Source organism: Aplysia californica, unplaced genomic scaffold (genome assembly GCF_000002075.1).
Source record: "Aplysia californica isolate F4 #8 unplaced genomic scaffold, AplCal3.0 scaffold00115, whole genome shotgun sequence".
Lineage (NCBI taxonomy): Eukaryota > Metazoa > Mollusca > Gastropoda > Aplysiida > Aplysiidae > Aplysia > Aplysia californica.
Window position 1 is genome coordinate 1,500,024 of NW_004797385.1, and position 19,449 is coordinate 1,519,472.

General features: G+C 40.1%; 2 protein-coding genes across 2 annotated transcripts in view; one reads left to right on the forward strand and one right to left on the reverse strand.

Moving 5' to 3' along the window:
• The window catches only part of LOC101857016 (TLC domain-containing protein 4-B), a 26,236-nt gene extending 18,112 nt beyond the window's left edge, over positions 1-8,124 (reverse strand). The window contains exon 1 of the mRNA XM_005095863.2: positions 7,870-8,124. The gene's annotated coding sequence lies outside the window, so the exon portion shown is untranslated. The remainder of the gene's footprint in view (positions 1-7,869) is intronic.
• Positions 8,125-8,644: 520 nt separating this feature from the next.
• LOC101857244 (UDP-N-acetylglucosamine transferase subunit ALG14 homolog) lies at positions 8,645-15,171 on the forward strand. Its single transcript, XM_005095864.3, has 5 exons — positions 8,645-8,871; positions 9,985-10,136; positions 12,359-12,481; positions 13,039-13,098; positions 14,241-15,171. Exons 1-5 carry the CDS (start codon positions 8,730-8,732, stop codon positions 14,412-14,414), a joined length of 651 nt encoding a protein of 216 aa, XP_005095921.1. The 5' UTR covers positions 8,645-8,729; the 3' UTR covers positions 14,415-15,171.
• Positions 15,172-19,449: the final 4,278 nt, after the last annotated feature.

The window sequence follows — 19,449 nt, forward strand, 5'->3', positions numbered from 1 at the left end:
GGAGAGGGAGAGAGAGGGAGGGAGAGGGAGAGAGAGAGGGAGAAGATAATTATAATAATCAAATTATGGACATGCTACGATTTGCATGCATATTCAGAAAATCTTTGTCGTAAAACGCATTGTAATTTAAATAGCTGGAGCTAGAATTTAAGTAAACCACTTCACTATTATAATCTTACTTTACTGTTGAATAGAACACGAGAAATCTACTAAAGAACAAAACAACACAAAAAACAAAAATACTCCCCCCAAAAAAACCCAACAACAAACTAAGACTATAACCACCCTCTCTGCTATAACCCAACACCCAAACTACATCGATGTATTGGCAATTCCTCACACCATACATACATACCAGCTCTCAGGCCACAAACACTGCCGTACAAGTTACATCCACTCAGAAAAAAATGACCACGTTTCTGATTCTCAGCCAAGAGAAAAACAACGATGACAGACACTGGGAAAATCAGATAATAAAAGCAAACACAATGGACGAACCCACTGCACCCGTGTAATTAGTAGACAGCTTGAACCACTATTTGCACTAAATACTAATGGGGTTCTACAACATTATTAAATGTACAGAGATTTCACTGCAAATGCGCACACAAAGACAACGCTGCACACACATAGATAACATCTAGAACACGTCCAAGGGTTAAAATACCACAGCAGTGAGTTCAAAATTCAGTTTGAATACCCTTCTCTTCTGGTTCACCGGTGGAAGTATCAGTTACAGGAAGGGAAAATGTAGAACAGAGGGGTATAATGATAGCAATAGTGAATAGTGCACACTTTTCATTTTTATCGTCTTTTTAAAACATTCATCAAGATTGGGGGTCAGCTCACCGATTTTCTTTTTTTATCAGGTGAACAGATAGCAAATCAAACCAAATACAACCGGGTGTGTTATCTTTGAAATTATTTGGCTCCATTTGTAGAATTGTCTTTTTTGTCTGCCCCCTCGCCGTGCAAAGTACATGACTATACACGATGTACTTATTCCTCTCAGCCGATTTTTCATTCCGAGCCATTGTCTCCAACACAAAAGACAAAGACAACAAACCAATGAAGGATTTTGCCCTGAACCACCGCAGACATTCAGGGGGGGGGGCGCATCTGGTCTTTGTCACTTGATTCAAAGAGACTTTTTCCCAGCGTGACATATCTTGCTATCACGTTAACTGACTTTTCTTCATGTTCTTTTTTTTTTTTTTTTTTTTTTTTGGTAAGTGGTTTACATTAAAACAATTTCAGTTGGTAGAACACCTTGAATTTCGCCGGGGGGGGGGGGCGAAGTCTACTCTCATCGATTTTGGACCACCAAGGAATCTGTAACATGCGCAACTTGCACAGGAGCCCTCCGAGGTTTTTCGCCCTTATCCGAGAAAGCTAGGTGTTAGATCTTACAAACCGTGAGATAAGGGGTGAGGCTGAAAGACAGCAGTAAGAAGGAGCCAAGGAGTAGCAGTAGAAAGGCTGCAGAAAGAGTCAGGAGCCCAGAGGAGGGGGCAAAGGAGGTGAGGGGGTGGGGGCAGAAAGTGGAGGCGAAAGCAGACGACAGATCATTGATAGAGAGCAGGAAAGGAGAGGTGAAAGGACAACATTGTAGAGAATAAAATTGTTCCATCGCTATCTGGATTCGAACCCGGGACCTACTGAATGAGAGGCGAACACCTTAACCTCTAGGCCACCAGGGCCCCCTTTTTCCACGTACACAAAGCTGACGTCACAGAATCTTCTATCCCCATCTGTGAGACTTTCATTGACAGCACAGTCTGAGGGAATCAAGGATCTTTTTTCTTTTTTCGTAAGAGTTTTACGGCAGTTGCAACACAATAACGTCATTATAAGTGCCGAAGATCAGAGGTGTGACAAGGGAGTAACAAACACAAAAAAGGAGAGATTTATAAGGATGACAGATGTTTGATAGGAAAGAATGAGAGCAAACCACACCAGAGCACCCGCCAACCACCCACAACAAGAGCCTTGCCATTACTCCACAGGGATGTCGTACGAAAAGGATGTCAAAGTCAAATTTCATGAAGAGAGCAATCCATTTATAAAGAACCTGAATTTATACATGTATAATATATACGTTTGGAGAATAGGGGAAAACATATTTGCATTCATTGCTTGAAGTGTCAACAACAAAATTCCCCCCCGCCCCCGCCCCCGAAAAAACCCCAACAACAACAACAAAAATAATAATAAATAGAAAAAAAACAACAACAAAAAACAAAAAAACAAAAAACAAAGAGAAGACACATCAATTTATAAACAAACATTTACACACAACAAATTTGACTCCGGTGTTACATTAAAAAAAACTCCTCTTCTCCGCTCAGGCAGAACTCTTGATTATTTAAAAAAAAAAAAATTATTAAAAAAACCAGGACAACCAGACACACACAATCACAACATTGTACCACTAATGATTGTGACCTATTTTTCTAGTCCTCCTTGTCCCAGGTCAGCGGGTCAGTGGTCACAAACCCCTCAGGCTGTACAAACATTTATCAGCTGTACACAACTTGTAGATATCTGACCTTCTTTTACCACTTTATTTAAATGTTTATATTATATGTCATTACAGGCATTGCTATCACCCTTACAAGATCCCATTCATTGCCATATCAGTAACATAAAATATTTTAGTTAGTTTTAGTAGAGGTTTTACGGCGCTCGCATCTGCATAAGGTCAAATGAGCACCAGAAGATTAGAGGTGTTACAAAAGAGTAACAAACATAAAAAAAGAAGAAGGGGAGATTTAATAAGGACGATAGATGTTTGATAGGAAAGAAGAAGCAGACCACACCAGAGCACCCACTAACATAAAACATAATTCTTCAAAGAGACAATGCTTAATTTGAACGGCATAGAAGTAAACATACATTTAGTGCCGCATGCAGATGAGGAGTTTGTGGTAAAAAAAGACATCGACCCAATAACCTTCCCTTAGTGCGCTTAGTACATTCAGCTAGTTAAAAAAAAAAAAAGTTTTAGTAAGAGTTTTATGGCACTAGCAACACAATAAGGTCATATAAGTGCCGAAGATTAGATGTGTTACAAGAGAGTAACAAACACAAAAAAGGAGGGGAGATAATGGCGATAGATGCTTGAAAGGAAAGAAGAAGCAAACCACACCAGAGCACCCGCCAACCACCCACTCACATTCAGCTAGAAAATCAATTTCTGGGGACACACTAATCTGGTTCAACTGGCAAAGGCTAATCTTTATGTTCAGTCAACTGCATGGTACGAATTTGTCCAAGAGGCCACCCATTTTGAGGGGAAAAGTGGTTGTCTTAGACAGTTTAGTTTTAGTACAGATTTTACGGCGCTCACGACTGCATAAGGTTATATGAGCGCTAAGGGGTGGATGTCAACACAGAAGTCTTTACAGGGAATCAGGCTTACTCTGCTCACCTCTCTAGCTTCAACAGCACAAAGTCTGTATCCACTATCAAGGCACCCCGGAAATAGCGGGTCACAAGAGTGTGACAAACATACAAAAGAAGTAGGCCTAGAGGAAAAATGACGATAGTAAGGATGAGGAAAAAAAAAGCAGAAGTTCCCCATTGCAGTTCAGGCACACTTATGAGCATGACATTGATGAATCAGCCCATTTACAATTATAATTCAACTGTGTATAAGAACATGGTATGTTAATTGTCCCCCACCCCCCAGGGCAGTGCCACTGACTGTAGCGTCTTTAGGCCATTCCCAAAGGGAGGACATTTCTCGTTCAAGCACAGTAGAATTGTAAATGGGCTGACTCATGTCACGTTCATAACTGTGCCTGATCTACAACAGGGAACTGCGGCTTTTTCTTTCTTAATCCTTACTATTGTCATTTTCCTCTTTTTCTTTTGTATGTTTGTCACTCTCTTGAAACCCGCTATTTCCGGGGTGCCGTGATAGTCGAAGCAGACCTTGTGCTGTTGAAGCTAGACAGGTGAGCAGAATAAGTCTGATTCTCTGTAAAGAATTCTCTGTTGACACTCACCCCTTGGCACTCATATGACCTTATGCAGTTGCGAGCGCCGTAAAACCCTGTACGATAAAATTTTTTTTTAAAATTGCCCCCCCCCCGAGAAAGAATGGCCTGAAGACACCGCTCCGGGGGGTTGTACGGAATTGTCTAAGAGGCCAGCCATTTTGAGGGAAAGTGGTCGTCTTAGACAGCTAGATGTCTAGGCCAGTGTCATCTATCATCTTTTTGTGGTGGCCCAATTTTGCTATTCAAAAGGATTTTTAATGGCTGCATCGATCTACATGATGCGGTTTTCGCCAAAAGATTCTTTAAAATATTCTCCAGATCATGACGCCCTTGGTTTTTTCAGTTTTGAGACAGTTTTGTAGCAAAAAGCTAAATTTCTTTATTTCGCCGATCGTTTTAGTAGGCCGACGCTTCTGTCTCTGTAATTTTAGAAAACCCGAAAGTTATATTTCGCAAGGCGCATTTCGTTTTGAGAGTATAGATCTAGACCTAATTTTTTGCATCTCTCAAAATGTATTGCCCCATTCCAGAAGAGTGTAAATATTGTAGGCCAATGACTTTTAGTTGATATTAAAGCACCGATCATTCGTTTCATCGAAAGGGGGCCCAGCTAGTTATAATATAGAAATAAAAGATGCAAGGGGGAAGTGGTTGTATCTACAGGTAACTGAACTGGAAAGGCACTTTTTATATATGTATATGTAATTAACTAGTAGGAACGTAACATTGTAAACTTAGGTTCAACCTACCATTCTAGGTATTCATTACTTGCTGAGTAGTTTGTCGTCTTCTGCGAGACATTGACGTCAAATTATTCGAGCAAACGCTGAAGTGACGGCGGAAGTCGGTTGAACGTGAAGTCTAGGCCTTTTGTATTTTGATTCAACAGAATGCCTAATTCAAATGTATGAGTTAGGCATATCGCTTTCGCGCTACTAATTCACTGGGTTTTTTTGTCTGGAAAAATTATTTTAATTCAAACGTTGAAAGGGGTCATGGGGAGGCGCGTGAACACAAAGAATGCAAAGGGCCTAACTCTGAGTTAGGCATTTTGTTTATGAGCGTGACAACATCGTCCAAGTTTGTTTGCTTGTTTTCCAGCCTGGAGGCAGGCCCAACAAATTGGCCCACAGTCTGCACTTTGGTAAGCCCTACCCTATACTTTACATATGAGAGCAGTCGGGATCTGTAGTGTAATTTCCTCCTCCCCCCGCCCTCCAGCCCTTCCTGGCCACAAGACAAATATATTCCTTTTCATTTTGCATCTCTGTCAAAAGTAGCAGTATTTTGTGAATTGGATTGGTTTTCGGTTCAGAGTTCTAGATCTTTTTGATCTTGCTAAGAAAAAAATAGTGAGTCACAACTTTGAACAAAGCATTGCACTCTGTAAAACATAATGGCCCTCAACTGCCCAAGTATCAACATGATATAATATATTATATTATATTGTCTCAATGTATATGGACTGAATTTGTCCTCTCTATTATTAACATATTATTAATTTTTAAATAAAAATAAAAATAATCAAGTCAGTCAGTGAGTCATCTTTGAGCCCATTCTATGGCTCTCTTTTGACGATTTTAGCAAATATACTTTAACTTTTATTCCCCCCCCCCCCCTTCCGCATTTCCCTATAATAAACCGATGTTTCTCAATTAAGTTTGAGATTTTCTTTACTAAAATGATTATATAATGACAGTTTTAGTAGCCATATACATGTGTTCCACAGCCAAAAATATGATGGTTTGGCCCATTCCATGCTTTATTATCATAGCGCATCTGAGAGTGTGAGTGAAAGAAAAAGGGCGGCTCTATTTCTCTGAACGCTCGGGAAAATAAACTTGAATTCTTCTATTTCTCTGTTCGTTCTCGAGATTTTTTGGTAAATTTGCGAAAGGAGTGGCCCGCATGTGTGTGCGCGTGTGAGTGAGTGTGTATAAGGTGTGAACTGGGAGGGGGGAGGGGGGGAGAATAGGGTGGGGTCGTGGAGGGATTTTTGTGTGATTTAGATCTAAATTACTTTCTTACTTCTTCTTAGACTTCTATCCCGTGGTTGGGGCAACTGTAGGGGCACCACTGCACTGAAAACCAGCTCTTGCCATTTATCTTTGTTCTCTGCTTTCCTCAGACTGTCACCCATCGTCTTTCCTGTCCACTCTGTAATGTTGTCCTCTCACCTCCTTCTCTGCCTTCCTCTCTTTACTTTAGGGGTGACTAAATGCAAGATAGGTTTTACTGCCAAAATCAAGCAGTCTATTTTTTGTTGTTGTCTCGCAGTACCTTTTGAAGGCATTTTCAAATGAAGTAAAGTCCGGGAACGTTGCTCCAACCACAATTGAAGTATCTGAATATTCAGACATCTAAAAATCTCTAGCTCTAGAAATTGAATTCAATGAAAAAAAATAAAAGCTTTTCCCCAGTTCTCAGAGAATGGCAGAAGATGACGCCGAACTCTCGAAAACAAAAGATCTCAAGAACGGAAACCATTCAGAGAAATAGATTAATAGAGGTCAAGTTTATTTTCCCGAGCGTTCAGAGAAATAGTCACTTGGAAAGAAAAAATCTACCAGCACAACCAAGACTTAAAATTAAATTTTAGGATGGGGACATCTTCAATCTTTCGACCACATACTCTTGGGCCTGATTGAGATTGCCGGATGAGATGGCCTACCCCAACTTCCAAGACAGGCTTGGGCCTGGGACTGAACTGAAGCTGAGAAAGGTGGATTGGACTTGGTAGGTATTTAAAATGGAAGTGTATACAGACCCGGTAACCGGGAACAAAGTCACGAAGTATACAGACCCGGTAGGGGAACTCTTTTGTGATTTCGGAAAGTTTCAGCGAATCAGCGCCCTCTTGGCTTAGGGTTGACCTAGGTTCTTCTAGATTAGATCTATGGTCTAGGTCTAGATAGACAGACATAAATCATTTCAATCTAGTTTCGAGGTTAGCCTAGATCGAGAGATCTAGATCTCTAGATCTAAATGAACATTGCGGATGTCTTTTCGATGAACGATCGTATTTCCTCCGTTTTGGGACTTCTTGGAGGAATCACAATTTGAAGAAAATAAAGTTCTAACAATGTCATAATTTCAATCTAGCAGTCTCTTTCTCTCTCTCTCTCTCTGTATCGATCGCATTCTCTTTTTCTTTGTTTGTCTCTGTCTTTCTTTCTCCCTATCTTTGTCTTGTTCCCTCTTGTCAGCTGGTGCATGTCATACATTTTGCTAGCACTTCCCCCTGCTCTCTCTCTCTCTCTCTCTACTCACACACACACACACCCACACTACCGGGTCTGGGCGCTGAAACTTTCCGACCTCACAAAAGAGAACAGTTCTCCTACCGGGTCCGTATACTTCGTGACTTTTTTCCCGGTTACCGAGTCTATCGACACTTCGATTTTTAAAAAAGTATTGAAAGAGTATTGGGGGTGAGTTTGAGCTTGATTCTCACAAGATCTAATTCTCTGCTCACGACTGCTGACTCCACAATGAACAACAACGGTTTATGGATGGGGCTGGGTTGGTATGGCATTTTGAAGTTCACATTCTACTCTGTCTAATAATTTAAATTAATTAGCCTTACTAAATCCAAGACCAATGATCCAATGGAATAACAATGTCAATGACAAAACAAAGACCACAGCCACGGAAGCAAACACATCGGAATAAAAGCCTGCGTTGTAAAGGAAGAATGGAGGAAATCAATACTGAATGTTAACAGACTCTAAAACTAACTAGATCTAGAATCTAGATTCTACATCCATCTAAATTAAAGACAAAAAGTTTAGTCTATTAAAATTAGCGTAATGAATGCCACTACTGTGCTGTCTCCAGTCAACATTGCCACACTTCGACCACCTACCTCATAATACTACGGAACTGTTGTGGATGAAACTCGGGATGTTTAGTTTAGGTCCCAATTGAAGAGGCACACCAAGAGCACTTGATGACAGAATCACATAAACACGGTTACCATACACAGCAGATGTAAAACCCACTCTCTCATCAGTGCCTCACGTTCGTTTCTCTAAGTTCGACACAATCCCAGACCTGGCATCGCAGAACAAGGCAAGGCAGAACCTAAGAACAATGCCAGGTAATAGAGAGCACAGAATGTTATAGATCTATAGATTCTAGGCTATCTCTAAAAAATAAAACCGCGGAAAACATTGGCGCGATCTACCATATCATAGGAAAATTATACTGGCTTCAGATTTCCCTTTTAAATTTTGTATTCATACGGATAAACTTTGGTGTACCAAACCTGAACATTCATAATAGTATATATGCTGTAAAAAGTCTAGATTGAATTTGAACGAGCTAAACAATCAGTCCTGTCAGACGCTAAGTGGCAACCAAAACGTATGCTCTCTAACAAACAAAAAACAAGAGGCCAGAGGCTTTTAGCTCTCTGCTAAAACCTAGCATTTGACAAACATTTCTGGCTTTACATAAAAACAACAACTCAAGAAGTATTTTGTTGTGGTCTTTAAAAAAAAAAGATTAGCAACATAGTATTGTTCTCCACTCAGGAGCAGGTCGACGTCAGAAACGCTTGTAAAGGTATTTTGACACCGAAATGCTTTTTGGGTGCCGCAGGAAAACAAATCCTACTTTTTAACAGTGATTCTGCTCTAGTTTCGTCAGCTGTATTTGTACTTTCGGTTTGTTTCTTGTGCTTCGTTCGACAGCGATCCTGAGAAATGAGCAGTTGGTAGCAAGATGACGTTGGACTATTTCTTCGTGTTGATCTTCTTTTTGAGCTTGATTTTCCTCATTTTGAGACTCTGGACCCGTAATTCAAAGAAATATACTAGAAGCAAAGACAAAGACCCGGCTTCTGTCCTTATGGTCGCAGGATCAGGTCTGGTTTCGATTTGGAAAATTTTGAATCTGAACTCTTGTTCTTCTTCTATTTTCTAGATCTAGGATCTAGATCTACTCTAGATCTCTAGATCTAGATCTACCTCTACTTCTCTTGTCACGCTTGCCCTTGTTATATGTAGTGACTGACTGTGCTTATGTACTAAATGCTAGATCTAGAATTATGTAAGGCCCAAACTTTTCAGCTAGCTACACTACAGTAAAAGCAAAGACTTCTTGTAAAGTCTTTTACTTTTATACCCAAGACTGGTTTCTGCTAGTCACTCTAGAAGATCTAGATTGTTTGATTGTTAGACCATGTATCCTTAAGCACGATGCGATGTAACGTCGTGTGGTGTGTATCCCTGTGTAGTCGCGCCCAAATTTTCATTCACGTGCGACAGAAGCAACAAAAGTGTCTCTTTATGCGCTACGCGACGTTACGTCGCGCGCGACTGGCAGTTCACAGCAGAGAGACTAGCTAGTTATTCTTGGCACATAGTCTCGAACCTTGCCTTCACCGACGCACACAAACACACACACTCCCCACATACGGCGTGTCGACCGTGGGCACGCCTTGGCTAGGTATTTTGACCAATGGTGATGCTCTAAACCTGCCGCTCCCCCAATCTGTCTCACATGAGACTTTCAATTGCTACATGGACCGATCAGACACGACAGTCGCGCGCGATGTTTTCTAAGCTCAGAAAGACTCGACTTTACTGAGCTGACCATGCTGTAAGAACACCTAATTAGGCCTACAGACTACAGAATCTCAAAAGCAGTATTTTATATTCTGAGCTGTAAAGTTGGTGCATCAAAAAAATTAAAATTGCTTCGAAGACACCCTGAAAATGTAACTGAAGGACTTCAACATCAAATTGTTGACATAGCAGAGCGCAGTTTAAGGCCAGCAGTTATTATCGTGAGGCATCACAAAGTTTTTTGGTTTTTTTGGTACAATGTCAAGTATGTTTTGTAACACATTTTGTCTGTAAAAGAAAGTTTTGAATCATTTTATGTCAGTTTTGCGTAAGATTCAAGCTACTCATTTGTTGGTACACTTGAGTGGGAAGATGCCTGTTTTAAAGTTGGTTGCATCCTATTTCCTCAGGGGGTCACACGCGGGAAATCCTCAGTCTGGCGACAACGCTTGGCAAACACTACAGTCCACGCTACTATATTGTTGCAGAGACCGACTCTGTGAGCGAGGCAAAGATTCACTACTGTGAGAAACAACGTGGTGGAGATGATGTACCTCAAGAGGTGTGTGGATACTAACATTCGTACTTTTACTAAAATTCACTTTATTTGATGAAAAAACTAGCTCAGAAAAACATTATTTCCCTTCACTCAAGTGGGAATAGGTTCCCGGCTATTAATAATGGTCTGAAAGCTAAGTTTTGTGGCAGGCTTTCTTTAGCCAGTAGTGTGTAAGATGCAGTCGAAATTGACCAAGACAGCCGTCCATTTTGGAGCAGAAAAGTGTTTATTTTAGACTGGTGGATTACCCCCCCCCCCAGGGCGATGCTGCTGACTGAAGCGTCTTTAGTGGGGACATTAACATTATGCACTGTAGAATTGTAAATGGGCTGATTCATCAATATCATGCTCATTACTGTGCCTGAACTACAACAAGGAACTTCTGCTTTTTCTTTCCGAATCCTTACTATCGTCATTTTCCCTCTACTTCTTTTATATGTTTGTCACACACTTGGGACCTGCTATTTTTGGGGGTGCCTTGATAGTCAAAGCAGACTTTGTGCTTTTGAAGCTAGAGAGGTGAGCAGAGTAAGCCTGATTTCCTGTAAGGACATCTCTGTCGATATCCACCCCTTGGCGCTCATATGACCTTATTTATGCAGTTGTGAGCGCCGTAAAACCTCTATTAAAACATAAAACAAGACAGGTGGATGTCTTGGATAATGTCATTATGATATAATATAGAAAAAGTGAAAGGCCGGAAATGGGAAGTGGTCATCTGGACAGGTGGTTGTCTCGGACAGGTGGTTGTCTTGGACAGGTGGTTGTTGGAGAAGGTTTGACTGTGCTACTTTCTGCCATTCAGACTCTCAAGAGTTCTTGGCGGTGAAAAATGTTTCATCCAATACAGACTTTGTCCTCTTTTGCATCTGTCATGGGTTTGAATTGGTCTGTTATCTTATCGTGACATGCTGTCAACCTAATCAGATAACTGTACTGTTTATATGAAAAAATGTGGGCATAACTTCATAAGTGTGTGTGTGTGTGCGTGCGTGCCTGTGTGTTTGCTATAGTTCATTATCTAGGTTGAGCTGAGTTATCAAGAGTCAAAATGGTATCAGTGATTTATTAAGGGTGAGTTAGAATACACGTGCATATGTGCAGTGTGTGTCTGTGTGTGCAAGCACATGCACAGGTGTGTGTGTGTGTGTGTGTGCGTGTGTGTGCATATGCATGTGCTTGCAGTAGTCACACATTACTTTTTTCTGTGGGTATTTGAGATCTCTGTATGTCAGCCTCTCTACTGAAGTGTAAGAAGAGGAAGATACATGTACACAATTTGTTTTGTCATGTTGACTGCCTGGTTTATGTTTTTAGAGACATGGGATATAATAATAATAATAATAATAATAATAATAATAATAATAATAATAATAATAATAATAATAATAATGAATAATAATAAATATAATGCTATGCACAATGCCTTCATGCTAAAGATGAGTTGAATTTTATACAGAAAGGGGAGAAGAACAGTGGAATGCTTCTGTAAACTTAAACTTCCCGATATTCTATGTGAAGGTGGATAAAGAAGGGGAGGAGGGGTGTAAATAGTTAAGGATCTCGGCTCTTTTAGGATGTCCTTTGAGAGACTTTTATTTTTATTGCATTGGGTTTTGGTTACATTGACATTTTTCTGGTGAGAATGTGTGTGCCTGTGTGTTATTCATGTTGATATGTGTGTGAAACTTCTTCATGCAGTAAGATAATTAGAAAGTGCCATTCCCTGGTCTTTTCTTCTTTTCTCTCTTTTTATGATTCCCCCCCCCCCCCCGTTGCAGGGGACATAAGCAGCAGGTGTTGGTTTTTTTTCCTATCAAATATCCATCGTCCCTATCTCTCCTCCTACTTTGTTTTGTGATTATTGTTACTCTCTTGTAACACCTCTAATCTTCGTCATTTATATGACCTTATTGTGATGCAAGTGCCGTAAAACTTTTACTAAAACTAAAGAATGTGTGTCTCTGTGTGTTAATGTGTGTGTGTGTGTGTGTGTGAAACCTCTTCATGCAAGAAGTAAAACTTTTACTAAAACTAAAGAATGTGTGTCTGTGTGTGTTAATGTGTGTGTGTGTGTGTGTGAAACCTCTTCATGCAAGAAGAGAATTAGAAAGTGTCGTCCCTTACTCTTTTCTTTTCTCTCTTTTTATGATTCCCCCCCCCCCCCCCACCCCCCTTAGCCAGTACATTAACAGTACAGTACATGTTTTGTTTGTCAATTTCAGTACCAGATCTTCACCATCCCCCGGAGCCGAGAGGTGAAACAGTCGTACCTGACCAGTATTCTCACCACCTGCCGTGCCTCGCTATCCTCGTTTCCTCTCGTTTTTAAACTGCAGCCAGATGTGGTAAGTGCCTTACATATGTTTCCCGGGAGGCTGAGAATGTTTCTTAGTAGTGTATTATTAGTTTTAATAAGAGTTTTACGGCACTTGCAGCACAATAAGGTCATATAAATGCTGAAGATAAGAAGTGTTACAAGAGAGTAACAAACACAAAAAAGGAGGAGGAGAGATCAGGACTTTAGATGTTTGATAGGAAAGAAGGAGCAGACCTCACCAGAACACCCACGAACCATGGGCTCTGAGTGTTGTAGGGTCTGCTGGGGTACTTCTAGAGTTGTAAAGTGCAAAGATCTGTAGAGCACCAGTATGTGCTAGGCAATGATGATGATGATTATTATGGTTATTGTTATTTATTATGATTATTATTATAATTATTATTTTATTATTGATCATTATTATTTTTTGTTATTATTATTATTATTATTATTATTATTATTATACGTATTATTATGTGTATTATATACTGTTGTTGTTGTCTTGCAAATGGTTTGAATGATTTATGATTGATAGCGGTTGTCTTTGAGAAGTTCACTGTGTGTTTATTCCTTTCTTCTCCTCAGATACTTTGTAACGGTCCTGGCACCTGCATTCCCATTTGTTTTGCCGGCTTGTTGTTAAAGGTAAGACTCATCTTCAGCTTGATATGAATAAAATTTTTATAAACTTACAAAATCAAGGCCAGTTTAGATTAGTTTCCATTCACATGCACTTGAGTGCACACACTCATATTCGGGGGGTTCTCGTGGTCTAGAGGTTAAGGTGTTCGCCTCTCATTCAAAGGTCCTGGGTTGGAATCCGGGTAGCTTCCGAAAAATGTTCTACTAAAAAATTGTCTCCTTTTACCTCCTTTCCTGCTCTCTAGCAATGTTCTGGCGTCTGCTTTCATTTCCACTTTCTGCCCCCACCCCTTCACCTCCTTTGTCCCCTCCTCTGGGCTCCTGACTCTTTCTGCAGCCTTTCTACTGCTACTCCTTGGCTCCTTCTTACTGCTGTCTTTCAGCCACATCACTGATCTTATAGTAGGTAAGATCTTCATGTAGCCTTCTCGGACAAGGGCGAAAAATCTCGGAGGTCCTGTGTTCAAGTTGCGCACGTTAAAAGTCCCTTGGTGGTTAAAAATCTATAAGAGTAGGCTTCGGCCGCCACCCGCGCAAAATTCAAAATTCCCTACCAGTTGAAAATGTTTGGTGTGTCCCGGACACTCTTACGACCTTATGCAGTTGCGAGCGCCGTAAAACGAAAAAAAAAAAAAAAAAAAAGACTGTAAACTCCTGAATAAGTGCCCGAGCCTGTGCCAGTGACATGATAAAAAATGAAGGCAGCAAAGGTTGTTGAAAGTGTTATTTCAGAGTATCCTGTAGGGGATAACAGCCTTGAGACCATTAAAATAGACCGATGGTGATAGTTTCTGCTTATCTCTACACAATGCAGACTCCTCTGACTCTGTGACCCCAATATATTATAGTTTCAGATTTGACAACAGAAAGTTTTTGTCATTGATGAAATTAGAGATTAAATTTTAAAGTTAAAGACATCTCCCTGTTGATACGGATGTTAAACCTACAGGATAGCACTACCATATATGGTGCTTAGTTTTTGCCTTTGTTGCTGTATTCCCTTTACTGTTACAGATAAGCCAGTTTTTCTTTGTTGTCATGTTGAAATCTGATTTCCCCCTTTCTTTGCACGCTCATATGACCTTACGCAGTTGCAAGTGCTATAAAACTCTTACTTTACTTAAACCATCCTTTCTTTTCCTCAGTGGTTCAGTGTGAAGGACACCTATATCGTGTATGTGGAAAGTTTTTGCCGAGTGACTTCGATGTCTCTCTCGGGGAAGCTTCTCTACCGTTTTGTCGACGCTTTTTTTGTACAGTGGCCCGAATTGGCGGAGAAATACCCGGGAGCCAAATACATGGGCCCAGTTGTCTCATGATCTCTGTGTTGTTCTTAGTTGTCATGTGTTAGTGAGTGCTGATATGTTTTGTTAGTGAGTGCTGATGTGTTTTGTTAGTGAGTGCTGATATGTTTTGTTAGTGAGTGCTGATATGTTTTGTTAGTGAGTGCTGATATGTTTTGTTAGTGAGTGCTGATATGTTTTGTTAGTGAGTGCTGATATGTTTTGTTAGTGAGTGCTGATATGTTTTGTTAGTGAGTGCTGATATGTTTTGTTAGTGATTGCTGATGTGTTTTGTTAGTGAGTGCTGATGTGTTTGGTTGTACCGCTGTCCTTACGTGTATATGATTAATGTATGGTTGAGAAAGTTCTTCTTTATGCAGTTAAACTGGTTTTCTTGTTGCTGTGAAATGTTTTGTCTTGTGTAAATAAAATATTACGCTCAGTGATCATGTCAGCAACGTAAAGCGCTCAGAGGGTATACTTGTATGGGATAGAGCGATATATGAATACCATCTATTATGTATTATTTTTTGGGTAAAATAAAGATCACATCATTGTTTGTTACAGCCACAGTGGAAAAAAATTAGCTGGAGCAATGAAAAAACCCAGCTGAACTTATTGTACTGAAGGAGGTCAGTGAAGTGGCCAGTTTTCTCAAAGTCCAGGAAGTTTTGCTTTGATGCCACACTAATTTTCCAAGTTCCATTTTTACAGTGCGTTTGAGGAAGTTTATTTAAAAGGTAAGTTATGATTTTAAAATATGGTCTAAAAATCTCATCGGGTTCTAAAAAAAGATGAAGAGCTGAAATTTAAAAAATGAGTCGCTCAAGAGATTCTGAAATTTTTTTTTTTTTAAATGGACGAAATCATGAACATGTATCAAAAGGAAGGGTTCTGTCATGCTGTCTCATGGATTAATTCCTATACTCACAGACCTGATGAACTGTTGTAAGGTGGCTCGAGTTTAAATTCTAGTCAAGACAGAGCACATTTGCAGTCATCATTTTTAAATTTTTACCTCTTGAGTTCAATTAATTGTGGGAAGTAATTGAATTGCGAAAATCATAAAGTCTGAAATATAAAGAGAATTGATCTAGAGGCTGGTAATATGTATATTTGCGGACAATGTTAATACGTCCGTAACAGTTGCAATTCCTTTTATTTTAAGTGTGACAGCTGTTACCAATTTGAACTTTGAAAACTGTGTGAAACAAGGCTGAGTGCTGTTATCACTACCTTCTCATGTCTGTGACTTCAGTGTGTGTTGGCCTTTCCTCATTCTGTGCCGAGCGCTCCAGCAGTGAACTCCCCTCATCTACTGGCCAGTTTTGTCATGGCAACAGGAAATTAAGTCTACCCGGGAAAATCAGTCACAACTAGTGGGCTCAATGGCTGTTTGAGCAGAAAAAATGTCTCCTTGACCTTTCCCATAGTGCATCATGATTAGTTCAAATAACTAGGTATGGATTAGAGAGAGCCATTCTTTCTATAAAGACAGCGAGGCAGAATGCGAGAATACTCGTCGCTGGTATGTGGGGCGGGGCCCAGGTTTCGTGAGTATTCTCCTCCGTAGCACTGAATGAGTTAAACATGCACGGTATCAAGCATCAGGTAGTGTGCCTTTTAGATCTTGGAAATTTCACCGATGATGATCATGTTAGTTCTTGACTGACTTTAACTGAGTGGAAAGAATATCATTGTGACCATTTTTTTCCCCTTGTAGTACACCCAGATTTTTGTAGTGGGTGGTTGGCGGGTGCTCTGGTGTGGCTTGCTCGTTCTTTCCTATCAAACACCTGTCGTCTTTATCTCCCCTCCTATTATTATTTTGTGCTTGTTACTCTCTTGTAATTTGTAGCACCTCTAATCTTCAGGACTTATATATGACCTTATTGTGTTGCAAGTACTGTAAAACTCTTACTAAAACAAAAAACAACAACTGATGATCATGTTAGTTCTTGACTTTCTTGACTGACTTTAACTTAAGAGTGGAAAGAATATCCTTGTGACAATTTTCTTTTCATCACAGTATACTGTTTTTCTAGGCTTCTCTACTGTTGTTGATATTTTAGTTTTCGTTGTCTTGCTCTACGCTTATTCTTATTCCTCTTTCTTCTGTTCCATCAGATAGTTTTGTTGTCAATAGTCCAAGAAGTAAGCTACTTAAACTTCACTTCAAAATACATCTGTGACAGCCCACAGCTCAATGCAGAATAACATGTATAGTGGTAAATACTTTAACCCTATCCGTACGTCGTGTTTTGCTGTCATATCCCTACAACGTGGAGAACTCTGTGCCACCACTTTCAAAGAAGAAATTTACTCGTTAATCTGATTCGTACGCTTTGCATAGCAGTCTGTCAGAATGAATTTTTGAGAAAAACTGAAAATTTCAAAGAGATCTTCGTACTAGAAGTATTCAAAATGTGAAGAATACAACCCCGGGGGTACAAAATGACCCCAGGGCGTACGGATAGGGTTAAAATACAGAGCCTATTGTGGCTGCTACAGAGAAGCAGAATAGTCATTTCATCCCTTATACTTAATACTCTGTCACCAGGATGGTTGAGATTTGTCGAGTCAGCAAATGGTTTTCTGTTTTCATATAGATCTAAGCCTCGGCAGAGCTGTAAAGAATCTCGCTAGATTTATGGTTTAATCAATCACGTCCACGTTGCATTATAAATGTGTTTGCATTTTTGCGAATTTGAAAATGGTGTTGCTTTGTAATATAATGGGGCGATGAATGTTCACATTAATTTATTTATTGACGTTGTTTGGAAGACTGGAAAGCAATAAAATAATCATCAAATAAATTTGTGATGCTATTTGTTAGCAGTTTGTAACAAACTTTGTTCTTTTCAAACTTGCAGTCGTTCAGTATTACAATTGCATGTTATGTTGAGCTCAACAGTTATTCAGACCTGTGTTTCTTGTTTCCACTAACCAGAATAACGGATGGTTGGCGGGTGCTCTTGTGTGGTTTGCTCCTTCTTTCCTATCAAACATCTATCGTCCTTATCTCTCCTCCTTCTTTTTTGTGTTTGTCAGTAAGTTACTCTCTTGTAACACCTCTAATCTTTCGCACTGATACTGCCAAGTGCCGTAAAACTCTTTACTAAAAAACGTAGGGTAAGATGCAGCCCCCCCCCCCCCCCCCCCCCCCCCCCCGCTACTGAACAATGCTGGAAGCTAATCTAGACATAAACTACGTTGTGAACTGCGCATTAGTCTGTGGACCCAAACGTTGCCGTACGCTAGACATTAGGTCCTACACTACCATTCAATGTTGACTGTAAGCAAGAGTTGACAATAAAAACACACACAAACAAAACCAGTACGTATTTAACGACATTTTAATTTTTTAAGTACAGCATTAAATTATGCTAAAAACATGAATGACATGAAATGTATGAATGTGTACACATGTACATGCAGTTTTGATGTAGTTAAGCGAATCACCAACATCCACGCAGAGATGATGGGGACAGAGATTGTTTGGTCCTTGGGGGGAGGGGAGGGGTCCCACCCTGTTTGGCTGATCGGGGGGGGTCCACCCTGTTTGGCTGATCAATCGGGTGAGTGTGTGTGTGTGTGTCCCACCCTGTTCCGCTGATCTCAGCAAAACTGAATTTTCCCGACAGCTGTGCAGCACTTTTGCAGTTACTGGACAGTTTTAAATGATTTTTGGCACATGCATTATCAATAAGAAATCCAACATTTTTTGTTGTAGACAATATGACCAATCAGGATCAGTTTTTCAAAAAAAAAAAAAAAAAAAAAAAAAAAAAGGAAAGAGACAAAAAGTAAAATTTTTTTCACTTTTTGACCACATATTTCCCCTACTCTTCCAAAGTTTACCAATGGATTATAATGATATTTGGAATGGAATAAAGATAGTCAACGGGCATTACTTCATCATACAACCCTCTTGACTACATATTTCTGAAACATGAACAAATTCCATGGGTAAAGTTGGGAGGAGTAGCCAGTTTTTTGTTTCAAAATGATGTAAAGTCCAACACGGCGGCCAAAAACATGATAGTATCGATAACATATTGATAGGAAAAGTTTTTGTTGAAAAACGATTTTTGCAACAATTGTAACAAACATACCAAGTTTCGAGTCATAACGATTTCAGCCTTCAGGTGGGACCCCCCCATAAACTCAAAGCCATGTGACTACAACAATAAGTATGCCAGTCAGCATCCATAGACTTGGACAGTCATAGATTGTAAAACAACGCACAATGACAATTGGTCACTTTTAAGCACCAGGGGGCTATCCCGTAAAATGCTGTTTTGAGAAAATGGAAGGTAAAGTTTGTGCCTCTTGTTCAGTTTCTTTAAAAGACAAGGAGAGTTTTCTCTATAACCAAACAAATATACACACCGATGAAACCAAATTTCTCCTTTAGGTAGGGCAATGCCCGCTTTTGGTGTAGGTCACGATTTCTGGAAACCCCCCAAATCTGAGTTAGCCCGCTTGTCCTTAGAAGCGACCAATTATGCCACCTTACTCAGAGGTTCGATAAGGCTGAGCTCATCTGGATATGGACGGACAAGATCAAGAAGGAGTACAAAAAGGTTGGGAGTGGCAGACGATATACGAAAACGTTTGGAGATGAAAGTAGAGAAGAAGGACTAAATAAACATGGAATGTGTGTGTGTGTGTGTGTGTGTGTGTGTGTGTGTGTGTGTGTGTGTGTGGTAAACTATGGGCAGTGCAAGGAAAGGGAAGCTGATGATAAAGCTACAAGTAAAAGTAAAAGAGCTGAAGAAGTGCAGGTGGGTACAGCTACGGTGTGGGAAGATACTGAGACACTATCAAGGTGGTATGGTTGCGCAATCGAGGAAGACTTAGGCCTATACAGTCGACTACCAATGAGTTGATGTCGTCGGGGGAGTGAAAAAAAAGATAAACTCATCCGAAGTTCAACTGAACCGTTGGCACCTAGTAGACCTACGGTAAAGAAGATGTGCTGGGGCCCGAGAAAAAGATCAACTTAACCAAAGATCCACTCAAGCGGAGTTGACTGTGTGTGTGTGTATATATATATATATATATTCAA